The 19008-nt window shown below is 37.3% G+C and overlaps 1 protein-coding gene across 1 annotated transcript in view; it reads left to right on the top strand.

Annotated features, from left to right (window-relative positions):
* The first annotated feature begins 310 nt into the window (after positions 1–310).
* The window catches only part of LOC122005860 (probable pectinesterase 55), a 30834-nt gene continuing 12136 nt past the window's right edge, over positions 311–19008 (top strand). The window contains exon 1 of the mRNA XM_042561098.1: positions 311–506. Coding sequence (XP_042417032.1) covers positions 311–506 — 196 coding nt within the window. The remainder of the gene's footprint in view (positions 507–19008) is intronic.

The raw sequence follows: 19008 nt of genomic DNA, 5'->3' as shown, positions 1-19008 counted from the left end.
ATCATGTCAATGCCGCCCCGAGTGGCGTTGCTTTGATTCTCTTCTTCCCGAGCTGACAGGCATGACCACTGGGTCGATGTCCAAGCGAGCCTTTCAAAATCTCTTCGTTGGGGCTGCTATTAGTGTTGTTCAGTAGTCGGCCTACCCTACTCGCACTATCCTCCTGATCGGCGATGATAGTGGTGATTAGGAGACGGGGATCAATGGCAGAATCATGGGGCAGTTGATCGATGTGGCTTTGGTCTAAGATTATAGCAATCTTGGGTATTATAAGTGGTCGAGCGATGATATGAGCAGAAGAGCGGGGCCCATGGTAGAGACTTTGTCAACTTCGACCGCTCTGCTTTCACATGTTGGACTGCATGGGCTCGGGGCTCCTGATGTTACTGAGTGGCGCTCGCTAAGGGACCTTTTGGCGGTTGCTGGGTGTGGACGGCTCGGCGCTCTAAGACAGCCGTCGGCTAGGGAATTACTTCCTTCTTTCGAGCAAACTGGGCCTCCTCAATGTTTATATACTAAGCAGCCTGCCCAAGCAGATCATCGAAGTCTCTTGGGGGCTTCTGGATGGGTGAGAAAAAGAAGTCTTCATCTATAAGTTCTTGTGAAAAAAAAAAACTTACCAAGATTTTAGGGGTGGTTGATGGGGGCATTTATGGCCACTTGGTTGAATCTCTTAATGTAGACTCGCAATGCTTCCTTCGGTTGTTGCTTGACTACAAATTAAATAGGTTCACATTTATCTTCTAGTAGCACTGACTTCTTGCGAAATATTATAGGAAATCCATCTGGAAGTCTTTAAAGTTGTCGATGGATCCGATCGACAAGCGTTTGAACCACCTCTACACTGACCGGGAGAGCATGGTGAGAAATATTTGGAACTTGACTTCGTCTGTGTACTGGTGGAGTGTGGTCATGTTTTGAAACTTAATCAGATGGTCTTCAGGGTCAGTTGCCCCTATATACTCTTTGATCATTAGAGGCCTATAATAAGACGACAACTTATCATAAAAAATTTCCTAGGAGAACTGTCTGTTGATTCGCTCGAGAGAGTCATCAAGTCGGGATGCTTTGCCTTTCCGCCCTGTTGGTTGCTACTCGGAAAACCTAGTGGTTCCACTGTACAAAAATTTTGTACAAAGGTCTGAACCTTTTCCTAGCTACCATGTGTTCTTTTAAATTAAATTTTGGATCGCCTGCGGAACTTAACACGTTTGATCCAAAACTTAATCTATTTGTTCTTTTAGGTTTTGACTTGGATCTCCTGCGGAACTTAACACGTTCGACCCAAATCACCTTAAGTTATTAATTCCATTAAATATTAATTTCCATAATTTGTTCCCAGTACTGACGTGGCGAGGCACATGGCCTTCTTGGATATGGGAGAACCACCACCGACTAGACAAAACCTTTTATGGAAAGTTAATATTTAATTTCCTAAAATAACTTTAGGTTAACCAAAAGGAACAATCAAATCACAAGGAAAAATAAAACAAAAGAACACAACATCGAAAAACGTATTCGAAATACTAGAATCGTAAGCCTCTTGTATTTGGTATTATTTCAAAAAATAACTAGTATGATGCGGAAAGGAAAAATTACTAGTTATACCTTCTAGAAAGACCTCTTGATCTTCTACCATATTCCTCTTCTAACCTCGGACGTTGTGTGGGCAATGATCTTCCGAGATGAGAAACCACCAAAGCACCTTCTTCTCCTCCTAGCTAGGTTCGGCCAAAACAAGAGCTTTACCAAGGATGAAGAAAACCACCAACCAAGCTCCAAGGGATGCAAGATTTCTCTCCTTCTTCTTCTTCTTCTCCAAGTAGTATCTGGCCACCACAAGAGCTCCAAGGGAGATGAAGGATTTGGCCACCACAAAGAGGAAGAGAGGAAGAGGATGACCGGCCACACCAAGGAATAAGAGAGGGAGAAAAATAATAGAGGTTGTCTCTCATGAAGGCACCCCAACCCCCTCTTTTATATTCCTTAGCCTTGGTAAATTAGGAAATTTAATTACAATAAAATTTCCTTAATTTCCTTGACATGATTTAATTGAGAAAAATAAAATAAAATTTCCCAATTAAACTTATAATGGCCGGCCACATCATGAAGAAAAAAATTAGACAAGTTTCAATCAACAAATTAAAACTTCCTAATTTGTTTCCGGAAATTTTAAAAATAAAATTTCTCTTCAAAAATCCCTTCATGGTTGATAAAAAGAAATTTCTATAATTTTAATTTTTCAACATGTGAATAATTTTCAAAGAGAAAATAAAATATCTTTCCAATCTACAAATAAGGAAAGAGATCTAATCTCTTTCTTTAATCTTTTGTAGATCCTTTTAAGAGAGATATTTTTATTTTAACTCTCTTTAATAAATTATATCTTCCACATAATAAAAATTAAAATTAAAATTTTTTTTAATTTTATTATGGCCGGCCCCCTCTAGCTTGGGTTCAAGCTAGGGTCGGCCACCCATAAACCAAGCTTAGGCCAGCCCTAGCGTGATTCCCAAGCTAGCTTGGCCGGCCCCCTTTAGGTGGGTATAGAAGGTGGGTATAGTACTCTATAAATAAGAGGCTACGATAGGGACCGAGAGAAGGAATTGGTTTTGGTCTCCCGATAAAATTAAGCATCCCGTGTTCGCCCCGAACACACAACTTAATTTTATCAATAATAATTCATTCCACTAGAGAACTATTATTGAACTACCGCACCAATCCCAAATTACATTTTTGGGCTCCTTCTTATTATGAGTGTGTTAGTCTCCCTGTGTTTAAGATATCGAATGTCCACTAATTAAGTGAGTTACTGACAACTCATTTAATTAATATCTTAGTCCAAGAGTAGTACCACTCAACCTTATTATCATGTCGGACTAAGTCCACCTGCAGGGTTTAACATGACAATCCTTATGAGCTCCTCTTGGGGACATTATCAACCTAGTATCTCTAGGACACAGTTTCCTTCTATAATCAACAACACACACTATAAGTGATATCATTTCTCAACTTATCGGGCTTATTGATTCATCGAATTAAATCTCACCCATTGATAAATTAAAGAAATAAATATCAAATATATGTGCTTGTTATTATATTAGAATTAAGAGCACACACTTTCATAATAACTGAGGTCTTTGTTCCTTTATAAAGTCAGTATAAAAGAAACGACCTCAAATGGTCCTACTCAATACACTTTGAGTGTACTAGTGCAATTATATAGTCAAGATAAACTAATACCTAATTACACTACGACCTTCTAATGGTTTGTTCCTTTCCATTTTGGTCATGAGCTACTGTTTATAATTTATAAGGTACTGATAACATCATCTTCTGCATGTGACACCACATACTATGTTATCTACAATATAAATTAATTGAATAACTACAAACAAATGTAGATAAATTTACCAAATGTGATTCTTTATTCAAAATAAATGTTTACAAAAGCTTATGCTTTCAGTATACACTCCAACACGCCCATCTCGAATGGGAGAATTCTCTAAAGAAGATCCTTGTGTCCTCTCCTCGCGGCCTTACTTTTTTGAAGGCATGTGGAATAACACCAGTGATATGGGATTGGTAAATTGGGTGCTTCTCGGAAGGCGCTAGTCAACCTATTGTTCAGCTTGTGGTCGGCAGGGTCTTCCGCTCAGGATCTTGAGTCAGTGCGTTGGCCTGTCACCGCATTCAGCACTCGGTAGTCGGTTGCTATTTCTTGTTGTTACTACACCATCTTCATAGCTCGGGCACTTATCAGCATCTCCAAATCTTCCTATGTTAGCATCGCAGTGGTGAGTCATCCAACATCTTCCATCTTCACATTTTGGGTAAAAGTGAAGTTCCTATAGACGACGCCAAATATGATTCTGTCTGAAAGAGGAGAAGATGGCGGGCTTGGAACGTGGCTCTACGGTGGACTAGAAGTAGACTCCTCGCTATCCTGTAAAACCAGGGGCATTAGTGTCGGGTCGAGAAGGGGTTCCCGGCATTGACCCTCCAATACTCAAGTTAATCTTCAATTTAGTGGCAAACAATAGCAAAACTATAGCTAGAGCATGTGGAATAACAAGATATTGCATACCTCCACATGTGGATGGAAACCTTCTTTTATAGTATCATTGTAGCGTCTATGCACGTATCTCAAAGTGAATGCACATTTTCCAAAACATCTTAGGAAAAGACAAGTCAAAAGGTTTCCCTGGCACCTTCATGATATGAAGTTGTTAGTAAATCATTTAATTAGTGGACATTCAATATCTTAAACACAGGGAGATTAACACACTCATGATATGAAGGAGCTCATATTGTAATATGGGATTGGTGTGGTAGTGCAATAATAACTCTTTAGTGGTATGAGTTATTATTGATGAACTTGAGTTGGGTGTTCGGGGCAAACATGGGAAGCTCAAGCTCATCGGGAGACTAAAACCAATTCCTCCTCTCGGTCCCTGTTTTAGCCTCTTATTTATAAAGCCTTATATCCACTTAGAGTCAAGCTTCTTATCCATCTCATTGTGGCCGGCCAAGCCAAGCTTGGAGCCCAAGCTAGGGTCGGCCAAGCCAAAGGATGGAGCCAAGATTATGACTGGCCAAGCTTGGAGCCCAAGCAAGGTGGCCGACCACATTAAAATAAAAGGGTGTTTTAATTTTAAAATCCTTCCTTTTTGTGGAATCCATGGTTTTAAAAGAGAGTTTTTAAATTTTAAATCTTTCATTTTATAGCTTTCTACAAAGGAATAAGAGAAAGGTTTGATATCTTTCCTTATTTGTAGTTGAAAGAAATATTTTAATTTTTGATAAAACTTTCCTTTTTTGTAACCATCCACATATTTTAAAAGAGAGATTTTAATTTATAAAATTTTCCTTTTATAACCAACAAGGGATTTTAAAGAGAAAATTTTCTATTAAAATTTCTTACCGGAAACAAATAAAGAAGTTTTAATTTTGTATTTAAAACTTTCCTTATTTGGAGCACAAGCATAGGGCCGACCATGACAAGTATAAAAGGAAGTTTTAATTTTTTTTTTTGTTTTAAAACTTTCCTTTTTAGTCATTGACAAGGAATATAAGGAAGTTTTAATTATGTTTAAAACTTTCCTTTTTTACCAAGGCCAATGATTATAAAAGTGAAGGAAGGGGTGCCTCACCTCAAGACATCTTCTATTCCTCTCTTCCAATCCTTGGTGGTCGGCCCTTGTCCTTCTCTTTTCTCCTTTCGTTTTCTTCCTTAGAGGCCGACGACATCAATTGTGGTAATCTCTTGGTGGCTGGTTGTTTGAAGGAGAAGAAGAAGAGAAGGAAGCTCTCTTGTCTAGCAACCCTTGGAGGTTAGTTGGTGGACGGATCTTGGAAGCCTTGGAAGAAGCTTGAGTGAATTTCATCTTGGAAAATCGTCGCCCACATGACGTCCAAGAGAAGAAGGGGAATACAACAGAAGATCAAGAGGTCTATAAGCTACAAAAGGTATAACTAGTTAATAGTTTCCGCATCATAACTAGTTCATCTTTTGTATAGATCTTGAAGAACCAAACAAAAGAGGTTATCGGTTTTTAAGTTATCGTTTTTGTTATTGATTTTATTTCTTCGATTTCATGTTTCGATAATGTGCTTCTATTGAGGTCTCTGTAGGTAAACCTAGTTTAATGTAAGAAGTTAAATATCCGATTTTTTTTGTGAGGCTTTGTTTAGGAAGTGGTGGATGATCCCATACCCAAGAAGGCCTAGTGCCTTGTCATGTTTAACTTGGAACCCGATCTTTGAAATAGATATTTGATAACTTCTGTAATATGGTTTAACATAGGAAGATCACATCAGTTAAACTTGGAGTAAAAATGTTAAGTATCTTTTCCAATTCAAGTTTAACTTCTGAAGGATAATTTGAATTAATAATGTTAAGCATCGTTTGCAATCCAAATTTAACTTCAATAGAACACATGGGTAGCTAGGATAATTCTATGCTTGTACAAATTTTTGTACAGGAGAAGTAGGACGGTATTCCAAGTAGCAACCAACACAAGTGTGCTTGGTTGAAGTTGTGGTGAGGTTTCTCCACCCACAAGGACCTACGTGAGCTAGCCGAAAGTTTGCCGAAGGCTAATCCATTGACAGATAGGGATCGTCCACCTTAAGGACAACCGTGGAGTAGGAGCCCTAATCTCCGAACCACGTTACATCAACGTGTCAATTGGTTTGCTTATCTTTCTTAGTCTTTGTATTCCTTTTAGTGTTTAGCTTGTTTGTTTTGTATTATTCCTCTGTGCAAGCTAACCTTGTAGAGAAGCGATCGATTTGGGGGTGCCATCTATCCAACCCCCTTCAAGCCGGCCATCGATCCCCTACAATTGGTATCAGAGATGGGATGCTCTCTATTGCACTAACCGCTAATGAAGCAAGGATGACCGACTTAATACAACCGCTAAAGTTTAAAGAAAGAAGCCTAGGGGACATCACATTTTGGATGATGAAGATGAATATTTTCTTTGACACAGATTGGGACACCATGACGGTGATCAAGGAGCCATTCAAAGTCCCAAAAGACAAAAAAAGGAAGAAACTCCGACCAAGATATTAGATGGAAGAGCAAACCTCACGATCAAAGGCAAATTCAAAGGTAATGTCAATTTTAATTGATATTTTGCCTAATGATGTTGTGAGTTGTGTAGGTAAGTATGATAATGCGCACGAGTTGTGGTGCAAGGTAAAGATGGTTCTACAGGAAGTGTTGGTTGCTACTCGGAATATCATCCTAGTTCCCCTATACAAAAATTTATACAAGCATAGAAATATCCTAGCTACCCATGTGTCCTACTAAAGTTAAATTTGGATTACAAACGATGTTTAACATTATTAATCCAAATTATTCTTCAGAAGTTAAACTTGGATTGGAAATGATACTTAACATTTTTACTCCAAGTTTAACCGATGTAATCTTCCTAAGTTAAACCATATTACAGAAGTTATCAAATATCTATTTCAAATATCGGCTTACAGGTTAAACATGGCAAGGCACTAGGTCTTCTTGGGTATGGGATCATCCACCACTTCCTAGACAAAGCCTCACAAAAAAAATTGGATATTTAACTTCTTACAGTAAACTAGGTTTAACTACAGAGACCTCAATAGAAGCACATTATCGAAACATGAAATCGAAGAAATAAAATCGATAACAAAAATGATAACTTAAAAACCGATAACCTCTTGTGTTTGGTTCTTCAAGATCTATACAAAAGATGAACTAGTTATGATGCAGAAGCTAATAACTAGTTATACCTTTTGTACCTTATAGACCTCTTGATCTTCTGTTGTATTCCCCTCCTTCTCTTGGATGTCATGTGGGCCACGATCTTCCAAGATTAAATCCACTCAAGATTCTTCCAAGGCTTCCAAGATTTGCCCACCAACTAACCTCCAAGGGATGCTAGACAAGAGATCTTCCTTCTCTTCTTCTTCTCCTTCAAGCAACCTACCACCAAGAGATTACCACAATTGATGTCGCCGGTCTCCAAGGAAGAAAACTAAAGGAGAAAAGAGAAGGACAAGGGTCGCCCACCAAGGATTGGAAGAGAGGAATAGAAGATGTCTTGAGGTGGGCACCCCCTCCTTATCTTTTATAATCCTTGGTCTTGGAAAAAAGAAAAGTTTTAAACATAATTAAAACTTCCTTATATTCTTTGCCAATGACTAAAAAGGAAAATTTTAAAACAAAAAATTAAAACTTCCTTTTATACGTGTCATGGCTGGCCCTAGGCTTGTGCTCCAAACACGGAAAGTTTTAAACACAAAATTAAAACTTCCTTATTTGTTTTCGGTAAGAAATTTAATAGAAAATTTTCTCTTTTAAATCCCTTGTTGGTTATAAAAGGAAAATTTTATAAATTAAAATCTCTTTTTTAAAACATGTGGATGGTTACAAAAAAGGAAAGTTTTATCAAAAATTAAAATCTTTCTTTCAACTACAAATAAGGAAAGATATCAAACCTTTCTCTTTATCCTTTGTAGAAATCTATAAAAGGAAAGATTTAAAATTTAAAAACTCTCTTTTAAAACCATGACATCCACAAAAGGAAAGATTTTAAAATCAAAACACCCTTTTATTTTAATATGGTCGGCCACCTTGCTTGGGCTCCAAGCTTGGCCGGCCCTAGCTTGAGCTCAAGCTTGGCTTGGTCAAGCACAATGAGATGGATAAGAAGCTTCGCTATAAGTGGATATAAGGCTTTATAAATAAGAGGCTAAAACAGGGACCGAGAGGAGGAATTGGTTTTGGTCTCCCGATGAGCTTGAGCTTTCCGTGTTCGCCCCGAACATCCAACTCAAGTTCATCAATAATAACTCATACCACTAAAGCGTTATTATTGCACTACCGAACCAATCCCATATTATAATATGAGCCCCTTCTTATTATGAGTGTGTTAGTCTCCCTGTGTTTAAGATATTGAATGTCCACTAATTAAATGAGTTACTAACAACTCACTTAATTAATATATAGCTCCAAGAGTAGTACCACTCAACCTTATCGTCATGTCGGACTAAGTCCACCTACAGGGTTTACATGACAATTCTTATGAGCTCCTCAAGGGGACATCATCAACCTAGATTACTAGGACACAATTTCATTCTATAATCAACAACACACCATATAAATAATATCATTTTCCAGCTTATCGGGCTTATTGATTTAACGAACTAAATCACACCCTTTGATATATTAAAGAAATAAATATTAAGTATATGTGTTTGTTATTATATCATGATTAAGAGTACGCACTTCCATAATAACAGAGGTTTTATTTTTTATGTAGTCAGTAGAAAAAGAAACTACCTCAAATGGTCCTGCTCAATACACTCATAGTGTAATAGTGTAATTTTATAGTCAAGATAAACTAATACCAAATTACACTATAACTACTCCAATGGTTTGTCCCATTTCTTCTTGGTTGTGAGCTACTGTTTATAATTTATAAGAAACTGATAACATGAACTTCTGTGTGTCTTCTCACACCATGTTATCTTGAATATAAATTAAATGGACAACTACACTTAGCATAAATGTAGACATTTAACTAATGTGATTCTTATTTCAAAATAATTGTTTATACAAAAAGCTAGACTTTTAGTATACACTCTAACAATCTCCCACTTATACTAAAAGACAATGATGCTATAAATGCTACCATTCATCTGATTCTCATCCCCTCAACATGTCAATCAAAAGCTTTCGACGGAAGAGCTTTAGTGAAAGGATCTGCCAGGTTATCTTCTGATGTAATCTTGGCGATAATAACTTCTCCTCGCTTTACAATGTCTCGTATCAGGTGGTACTTGCGCTCAATGTGTTTACTCACCTTATGAGCTCATGGTTCCTTTGAGTTTGCTACTGCACCACTATTATCACAATAAATTGTGATGATTTGGGGCAAACTAGGAATCACATCTAAGTCCATTAAAAAGTTCCTGAGCCATACAACTTCTTTGGCTGCCTCGGAGGCTGCCACATACTCAACTTCCATGGTTGAGTCTGAAACACATTTCTGCCTAACACTCCTCCATGCTATGGCTCCACCTCCTAAAATAAACACATAATCTGAGGAAGACTTACTATTGTCCCTATCTGATTGGAAGTCAGAATCCGTGTAACCCACAGGGAGCAAATCATCTGCTTGGTAAACTAGCATATAATCTCTAGTCCTTCTCAGGTACTTTAATATATGTTTTACGGCAGTCCAATGTCCCTGTCCTGGATTACTTTGATATCTGCTAACCATGCTCATGGCAAAACAGATATCCGGTCTCGTGCATAACATTGCATACATTAAGCTTCCTACAACTGAAGCATAAGGAACTGCCTTCATTTCCTCTATCTCTATTGATGTCTTAGAAGTCATCTCTTTAGATAAAGATACTCCATGCCGAAAAGGTAGAAAACCTTTCTTGGAGTCTTACATGCTAAAATGAGCTAGGATAGTATCGATATATGAAGCTGGAGATAAGCAAAATATTTTTTCTTGAGATCCCTTATTACTTTGATCCCGAGAATATGTGTGCATTCTCCCAAGTCCTTCATATCAAATTGCTTGGACAACCATACCCTTACTTCTGACAACACTTTGATATTATTGCCAACTAACAAAATGTTATCTACGTATAGTACACGAAATACCACCACATTTCCGTCACACTTCTTGTATACACAAGACTCATTCGGACACTGAATAAATCTATAAGACTGGATTACTTCATTAAACCATATGTTCTAAAATCTTGAAGCTTGCTTCAGTCCATAAATAGACTGATTGAGCTTACATACCAGATGCTCTTTGCCCTTTGCAATAAACCCCTCTGGTTGCTTCATATGGATATTTTCTTCAAGACTTCCGTTAAGGAAAGTTGTCTTGACATCGATTTGCCAAACCTCATAATCCATATGAGCAGCAATAGATAAGAGTATTCGGATAGACTTAAGCATAGCTACTGGTGAAAAAGTTTTCTCATAATTGATTCCCTCTTTTTGAGTATACCCCTTCGCAACAAGCCTTGCTATGAAGGTTTCCACCTTCCCGTCTGTCCCTCTTTTTCTTTAGTAGATCCATTTACATCCAATAGCTTTTACACTATTTGATGGTTCGACTAGCTCCTAAACTTTGTTAGAATACATAGATTCTATTTCTGAATTCATTGCTCTTTACCAAGATGTTGCATCTTTATCTTGGAGTGCTTCGTCATATGTTCGGGGATCAGGTTCATGTTTACCTGGGATCAAGTCCGAAGACTCTCCCAAAAATATGAATCTTTCAGGTTGTCTCACAATCCTCCCACTACGACGAGGCACTGTCTGTAGTTGTGTATCATTTGTGATACGTGTTACAGTTTCTTGTGATATTTCATCTTGCATTGTTAATACTAAAGTAGGCGTGTCCTCTCTCATTTCTTCTAGAACAATTTCACTCATGGGCTTGTGGTTCATTACATAGTCCGCTTCTAAAAATCGGGCATTAGTGCCAACAATGACCTTATGATCTTTAGGACTATAAAACAAACCACCTTCCGTTCCTTTAGGATAACCTATAAACAGGCGAACTTCTGTACGAGATTCCAACTTATCAGCATCTCCCTTCAGCACATATGCTGGACTACCCCAAATTCGGACATGACTCAGACTAGGCTTATGCCCATTCCATAATTCTGTGGGAGTAGAGGGTACTGATTTAGAAGATACCAAGTTCAGAATATACACTGTCATTTCTAAAGCATATCTCATGAACGAATTTGGTAATACTGAATAACTCATCATCGATATAACCATTTCCATAAGAGTCTTATTTCTTCGTTCTGCCACACCATTCTATTGGGGTGTACCAGGTGCAGACAATTGGGATTGAATCCCAACCTCTGATAAGTAATTCCTAAACTCTTCTAAGAGGTACTCACCACCACGATCAGACCGTAGTGTCTGGATATTTTTACCATAACGTTTCTCCACATCAGCCTTGTACTCTTTGAACTTATCAAAACACTCAACCTTGTGAAGCATCAAGTAAATGTACCCATATCTCGAATAATCATCTATAAAAGAGACAAAATATTCGAAACCACCGCTCACCTGGATAGTCATAGGTCCACACAAATCAGAATGAACTAATTTCAATACATCTTTTGCTCTATACCCCTTGACCTTAAAAGGTCTTTTGGTCATTTTCCCTTCCAAGCAAGATTCATAGGTTGGAAAGTTTTCCAACACTAATGAACCCAAGAGTCCATCGGCTATTAGCCTTTGAATCCTACTCAAGTTAATATGACCAAGTCTTAGATGCCAAAGATATGCTTGGTTCATTTTTGAAGGTTCTTTTCTCTTATTAGAATTAAAGGATGTGTTATTAATTCCCATTTGTTGCTTTGTGGGAGTTATCGGATTTAGAGTATATAAATTGTCAACTAATGTATCAGAACAGATAACTACCCTATTTTTCTAGATAACCACTTTGTCATCAAAAGAAATAGTATATTCATCCAAAAATAGTTTAGAAACTGAAATTAAATTCTTTCTAAAACTTGGTACATAAAGACAATTTCTCAAAATCAAATTTCTATTCCTATCAAATGATAAGTAGACATCTCCCACTGCAACAGCCACCACTTTTGTAGCATTTCCCATGTAGACGGTTATCTCTCCCTCATATAGTCGTCGGGTTTCCTGGAACCCCTACAATGTATTACAGACATGATCAATGGCTCCTGTATCTACACACCAGGTACTGGTAGATAACACCGCTAAATATGTTTCAACTACTAGAGAATAAGATATACCTTTATTGTTCTCTTTCCTACGAGGACAGTCCGCCTTCCAATGTCCAGATTGCTTGCAAATGAAGCACTTGCCCTTCGGCGTCTTCACTCCTGCTTTTAGCCCAATACCTAGAGATCGATTCACTTTCTTTACCGAGCCAGCTTGTTTCTTTTTCTTATTCTTTCCTTTCGACTTAGAAGTAGAAACATTTTCAGTAAAGTGAATTTGAGAATTATGATGAAATAGCCCTTCTGCTGCCTGAAGTTCTGTCAATAATTTTTATTCATATTGTAGTTCAGGCGGAACTGCTCAAAACTTTTGGGTAGCATTTGGAGAATAATATCGACCTGGGTTTCCCCATCGATTTCAGCTCCAAGGATTTGTATCTCGTTCAAGTAAGCCATCATTTTAAGGATATGATCCCTTACGGGTGTCCCCTCTGACATGGTGGTTGTCATTTAGTTTCTCATAGCCTCTTGCCTAGTAGCCCGATTCTGGTGTCCGAAGAGTTCCTTGAGATTGTACATCATGTTATAGGCAGTAGGCATGGACTGATGCTGATGTTGCAGCACATTTGACATAGAAGCCAAAATGTAACACCGCGTCATCTCATCTGTCTTGACCCATTTCTTATGATACTCAATCTCCTCTTCACTAGAATTACTATTAGGCTTATTAGGGCAGACCTCTAATAGTATAAACTTATAGCCTTCAGCAGTTAGAACAATGTTCAAGTTCTTTTCTAATCTATGTAATTGGGACCAGTAAGTTTGTTCTCTTTCAGAATAATATCTAGTGTGTTGAAAGTCATCCTAAGAATCACAAAATAAGTTTTGGTCAATACTTTAGAATTTAGAATAATATTGAGTCCTCAAACAATATTATTTAAATTCACCAACACCTCAAAACACCATAAATTTTGTATGCCACGATAGTGTGGACGTATACAAATTCAAACATTTGTAAGAGGAGGTTTTACCCATTAATTTTATTTTTGTCAACCTAACTTTATGACAAATAAAATTAATAGTTGGTATTCCTTTGGTCATACAAATAATAACAGTGACTCCGATGGGGAGGATACTATTAAATGCTCCTAAGTGTATACCATTACTTGATACTTAGTCCATTAAATAGTATTGTGCCCCTTCAGATGGAGAAGATCACACGCTCATAAATAATTTTCTATAATCATCCATAAAGGAAGTTTGATCTAGTGATCCATAAACAAACTCATCCGATATAGAGGAAGGCACTCAAAGCCAACACGCATGTTTGTTTGCATCACTTACAAACCAGTAATGGAGACTGTGGAATTTATTTATAAATCCCTCTCCTACTTAGTTTTTTAAGATGAGGATTTTATCATGCAAGCACACATCACATGCACACACACACATCACAGCAAATAAAAGCAATAAATATGGAAAAAAAATAATTTTCCAACTATTATGGCCTCTTCCATCGCTGTCCTCCATGTGCCACCAGTCCTAGTAATCGTCAAAACTAGCCGCCAATCCTAGGGCTCATGTCGTCACGTCCATCGAGCATCCTTTTCCACTGTGCCCCTAGTCCTCAAATAGCACCATGCCTAGCAAGGATACGATCCGCGACGAAAATAAAATTTTACATATATCGATCCTATATTCCATTACATAAAGTCTAGATCGAACAAAATGTAAAATCCTAAAACTAATACAGCTCCTACTGTATTTAATAAGTACAATCATGCACACATATAAAATTCCCTCGAGATGTCAGAGGGTCCAATCACACACAATCACAATAGGTCATAATAGTTGGAGTCTGCAACCACAAAGTTAATCTATTTGCACATCCTACTATTATCCTGCTTAAAATATGCATGACATGTGCATAATTAAACTAAAAACCAAACACACAGAGGTATAACCTAGCTCTGATACCAATTGTTGGTTGCTATTTGGAATACCATCCTAGTTCCCATGTACAAAAATTTATACAAGCATAGAACTATCCTAGCTACCCATGTGTTCTACTAAAGTTAAATTTGGATTTCAAACGATGCTTAACATTATTAATCCAAATTATCCTTCTGAAGTTAAACATGGATTGGAAATGATACTTAACATTTTTACTCCAAGTTTAACCGATGTGATCTTCCTACATTAAATCATATTACAGAAGTTTTCAAATATCTATTTCAAAGATCGGCTTCCAGGTTAAACATGGCAAGGCACTAGGCCTTCTTGGGTATAAGATCATCCACCACTTCCTAGACAAAGCCTCACAAAGAAATCGAATATTTAACTTCTTACAGTAAACTAGGTTTAACTACAGAGACCTCAATAGAAGCACATTATCGAAACATGAAATCGAAGAAATAAAATCGATAACAAAAATGATAACTTAAAAACTAATAACCTCTTGTGTTTGGTTCTTCAAGATCTATACAAAAGATGAACTAGTTATGATGCGAAAACTAATAACTAGTTATACCTTTTATAGCTTATCGACCTCTTAATCTTCTATTGTATTCCCCTCTTTCTCTTGGACGTCGTGTGGGTGACAATCTTCCAAGATGAAATCCACTCAAGCTTCTTCCAAGGCTTCCAAGATCCAGCCACCAACTAACCTCCAAGGGATGCTAGACAAGAGATCTTCCTTCTCTTCTTCTTCTCCTTCAAGCAACCGGCCACCAAGAGATTACCACAATTGATGTCGCCGGCCTCCAAGGAAGAAAACGAAAGGAGAAAAGAGAAGTACAAGGGTCGGCCACAAAGGATTGGGAGAGAGGAATAGAAGATGTGTTGATGTGAGGTACCCCCTCCTTCTCTTTTATAATCCTTGGTCATGGCAAAAAAAGAAAGTTTTAAACATAATTAAAACTTCCTTATATTCCTTGCCAATAACTAAAAAGGAAAGTTTTAAAACAAAAAATTAAAACTTCCTTTTATACTTGTCATGGCCAGCCCTAGGCTTATGCTCCAAACAAGGAAAGTTTTAAACACAAAATTAAAATTTCCTTATTTGTTTCCGGTAAGAAATTTTAATAAAAAATTTCTCTTTTAAATCCCTTGTTGGTTATAAAAGGAAAATTTTATAAATTAAAATCTCTCTTTTAAAATATGTGGATGGTTACAAAAAAGAAAAGTTTTATCAAAAATTAATTTTTTTTTAACTACAAATAAGGAAATATATCAAACCTTTCTCTTAATTCTTTGTAGAAAGATAAAAAAAAGGAAAATTTAAAAATTTAAAAACTTTCTTTTAAAACCATGGCTCCCACAAAAAAGGAAAGATTTTAAAATTAAAACACCCTTTTATTTTAATGTGGTCGGCCACCTTCCCTGGGCTCCAAGCATGGTCGGCCATAATCTTGGCTCCATCCTTTGACTTGGCTGACCCTAGCTTGGGCTCCAAGCTTGGCTTGGTCGGCCATAATGAGATGGATAAGAAGGGCTCCAAGCTTGGCTGACCATAATCTTGGCTCCATCCTTTAGCTTGGCCGACCCTAGCTTGGGCTCCAAGCTTGGCTTGGCCGACCATAATGAGATGGATAAAAAGCTTGGCTCTAAGTGGATATAAGGTTTTATAAATAAGAGGCTACAACAAGGGCCGAGAGGAGGAATTGGTTTTGGTCTCCCGATGAGCTTGAGCTTCCCATGTTCACCCCGAACATCCAACTCAAGTTCATCAATAATAACTCATACCACTAAAGAGTTATTATTGCACTACCGCACCAATCCCATATTACAATATGGGCTCCTTCATATCATGAGTGTGTTAGTCTCCCTGTGTTTAAGATATTGAATGCCCACTAATTAAATGAGTTACTGACAACTCACTTAATTAATATCTAGCTCCAAGAGTAGTACCACTCAACCTTATTGTCATGTCGGACTAAGTTCACCTGCAAGGTTTACATGTCAATCCTTATGAGCTCCTCAAGGGGGCATCATCAACCTAGATTACTAGGACATAGTTTCATTCTATAATCAACAACACACCATATAAATAATCTCATTTCCCAACTTATCGAGTCTATTGATTTAACGAACTAAATCACACCCTTTGATAAATTAAAGAAATAAATATTAAGTATATGTGCTTGTTATTATATCATGATTGAGAGTGTGTACTTCCATAATAATAGAGGTTTTGTTCTTTTATGTAGTCAGTATAAAAAAGAGACTACCTCAAATGGTCCTTCTCAATATACTCATAGTGTACTAGTGTAATTTTATTGTTAAGATAAACTAATACCAAATTACACTACAACCACCCCCAATGGTTTGTCCCATTCTATCTTGGTTGTGAGCTACTGTTTATAATTTATAAGGAACTGATAACATGAACTTCTGTGTGTCTCCTCACACCATGTTATCTTCAATATAAATTAAATGGACAACTACACTTAGCATAAATGTAGACATTTGACCAATGTGATTCTTATTTCAAAATAACTATTTATACAAAAAGCTAGACTTTTAGTATACACTCTAACAAGAAGAACCTAAACCTACACAAGAAGATGAAGAACCCAAGGAGATGGGTTTAATTGCTCAAGTTGAGGAGGAGCAAATGGAAGTTGAATCATACTCAACCTCCGAGGAGGAGAAGGAGGATGAAGAAATTCAATCCACAAGTGTGGATGAGGAAACATCCTCAAGGGTTGAAGAAGAATCCAAGATAAGCGAAGAAGAAGTCTTGGAGGTCAACCTTGTGAGCACCTCCACTGAAGCAAAGTCAAAGGACCACATTATGTGCTTTAGGTGCAATGAAAAGGGACACTACAAGAGTAGATGTCCTATGGGTAAGAAAGAGGTACAACCTAAACTCACTCAAATTATTTTAGATACTAATGTGGGTTGTAGGAATGAAGAAGCTCAAAAGAGAAGAATACACATCGTGTGCTTCATGTGTGAAGAAAAGGGTCACTACCATACCAAATGCCCCAAGAAGGGAGATATCAAGAAGCTAGTGCAATTGAAGAAATGGGAGAAAGAGAAGAAGAGGAGCTCAAATCAAGGGAGGGGGGGCTTCAAGGGTAAGGGAGGTATATCCTAACTTGAAGTTTAATTCAAATTTAAACTCCTCCATGCATGCTAAAAATAATTGTTATTATTTACCCATGCAAAATTTAGGTTTCAAATATCATGATAGAAATAGGGTTAATGTAGATCAAAACCCTAGGAAATTTATGCATGATAGACCTAGACAACTTAAACTCTCATTACCTAAGGAGAAGAAGGTAATAGAGAATCAAGGCATTAATTCCAAGAAGGGGAGACACATGCCTAGGAAGGGTAGGTCTAGGAATGTCCAAAGTGGACATATCAACTCTAGGATTAGGAACCTAGAAAAGGAAAATCAAGATTTGAAGGTAAAGCTTGATAAGTTGGAGAAAATCCTATAAAGATTCAATGTTGGATCTAAGGGTTTAGGTACGGTGTTGGGTAGTCAAAGACCCAACAATGATAGATCGGGTTTAGGATATCGATCTAGTGTCTCCAATGCTGAGGGAAAGTCTTATGCTAGGGTTCATATTTCTCAACTAACCCAAGGTCTCAAAGGTGTACTCAATCTCAAGAGAAGCTAAGCAGTCATTTCCCCAGTAACCTAACTCGGTCTCAAAGGGATGACTTGCTAGATTCCACTCATGACAACTGTTTTTTATATCCCTTATTTTTTTTTTATAAGTGTTTGCATTGTGCAAAACTTATTCACAAATGTACTTTTAGTACACATGTTGGGATATTTTGATTTTTCCAAATGAGCTTTAATGATTTGAGCCTCATCCAGTAACCAAAATGAAAGTTGAGAAATCACCATGGAAACCAAGTACTAAGCAAATAAGATGAATCATAACTATTTCAATGACATCAACTATTCAAGCATCAAGCACAAGTGTAGTGAAAATAAAATCCTTAAGATTGAACCAAAACTAAAACTCATCACCATAAGATTTTTAGCTTATTAATGCTTCCCAAGATAGAAAAAAGAACTACACAAAGTTTATTACTAGCATCATTCGAACATCGTGAATCAAGACAATAATCGTGCTAACATTTCACTTGAATCCAAGAAAGCATATAAGTGAAGATTTGATGTTCTCAGAATTTGCCATGATTATTTCAAAAACAAGCAAAATAAAGCAACAAGCAATGAAAATAAGAACCAACATGAAAAACTAACAAAAACTAAAAACTACATGACACCCCCCCAGACTTAAACTTTTCATCGTCCCGATGAAATCAATATGGTGGAGGAGGTGGAGGTGGACGAGGGAAAGGAGGTCTACGACGTGGTTGGCCAATAGGAAAACTAGGAAAACCTGGAATCTCACCCAAGGATCTATGATACTCATATAAAGCATCTACTTGTTGGCTAGTAAGCATCATGCTCTGCATAAAATCTCTCATCCTAGCCTGATCAGTATCATAATCCTGCACAAACTCAGCCACTTGACCTTGAAAATTCCTCGAAAACTGAAAATGATTTTGTACCTCCCTAAACTGATCATCAGATAAAGAGAAGCGTCCCTCCAACATTTTTCGTTGGGCATCTTGCTTCTCATGAAGTGATTCTAGAGACGTACGAAAATCTGAAAAATCAAACCTAGAAGATCCCATGCCATATGCAAAAGAATGTCTGGCAGGCTCCATAAAACTAGAAGGCTGTGGGTGTCCAGATGACGAGGGCTCATGATGTGGCTCAGTGTCTCCAGCTATATAAGG

The sequence above is a fragment of the Zingiber officinale genome, chromosome 1A, assembly GCF_018446385.1.
Source record: "Zingiber officinale cultivar Zhangliang chromosome 1A, Zo_v1.1, whole genome shotgun sequence".
Lineage (NCBI taxonomy): Eukaryota > Viridiplantae > Streptophyta > Magnoliopsida > Zingiberales > Zingiberaceae > Zingiber > Zingiber officinale.
This window is presented reverse-complemented; position numbering and strand designations above follow the sequence as displayed.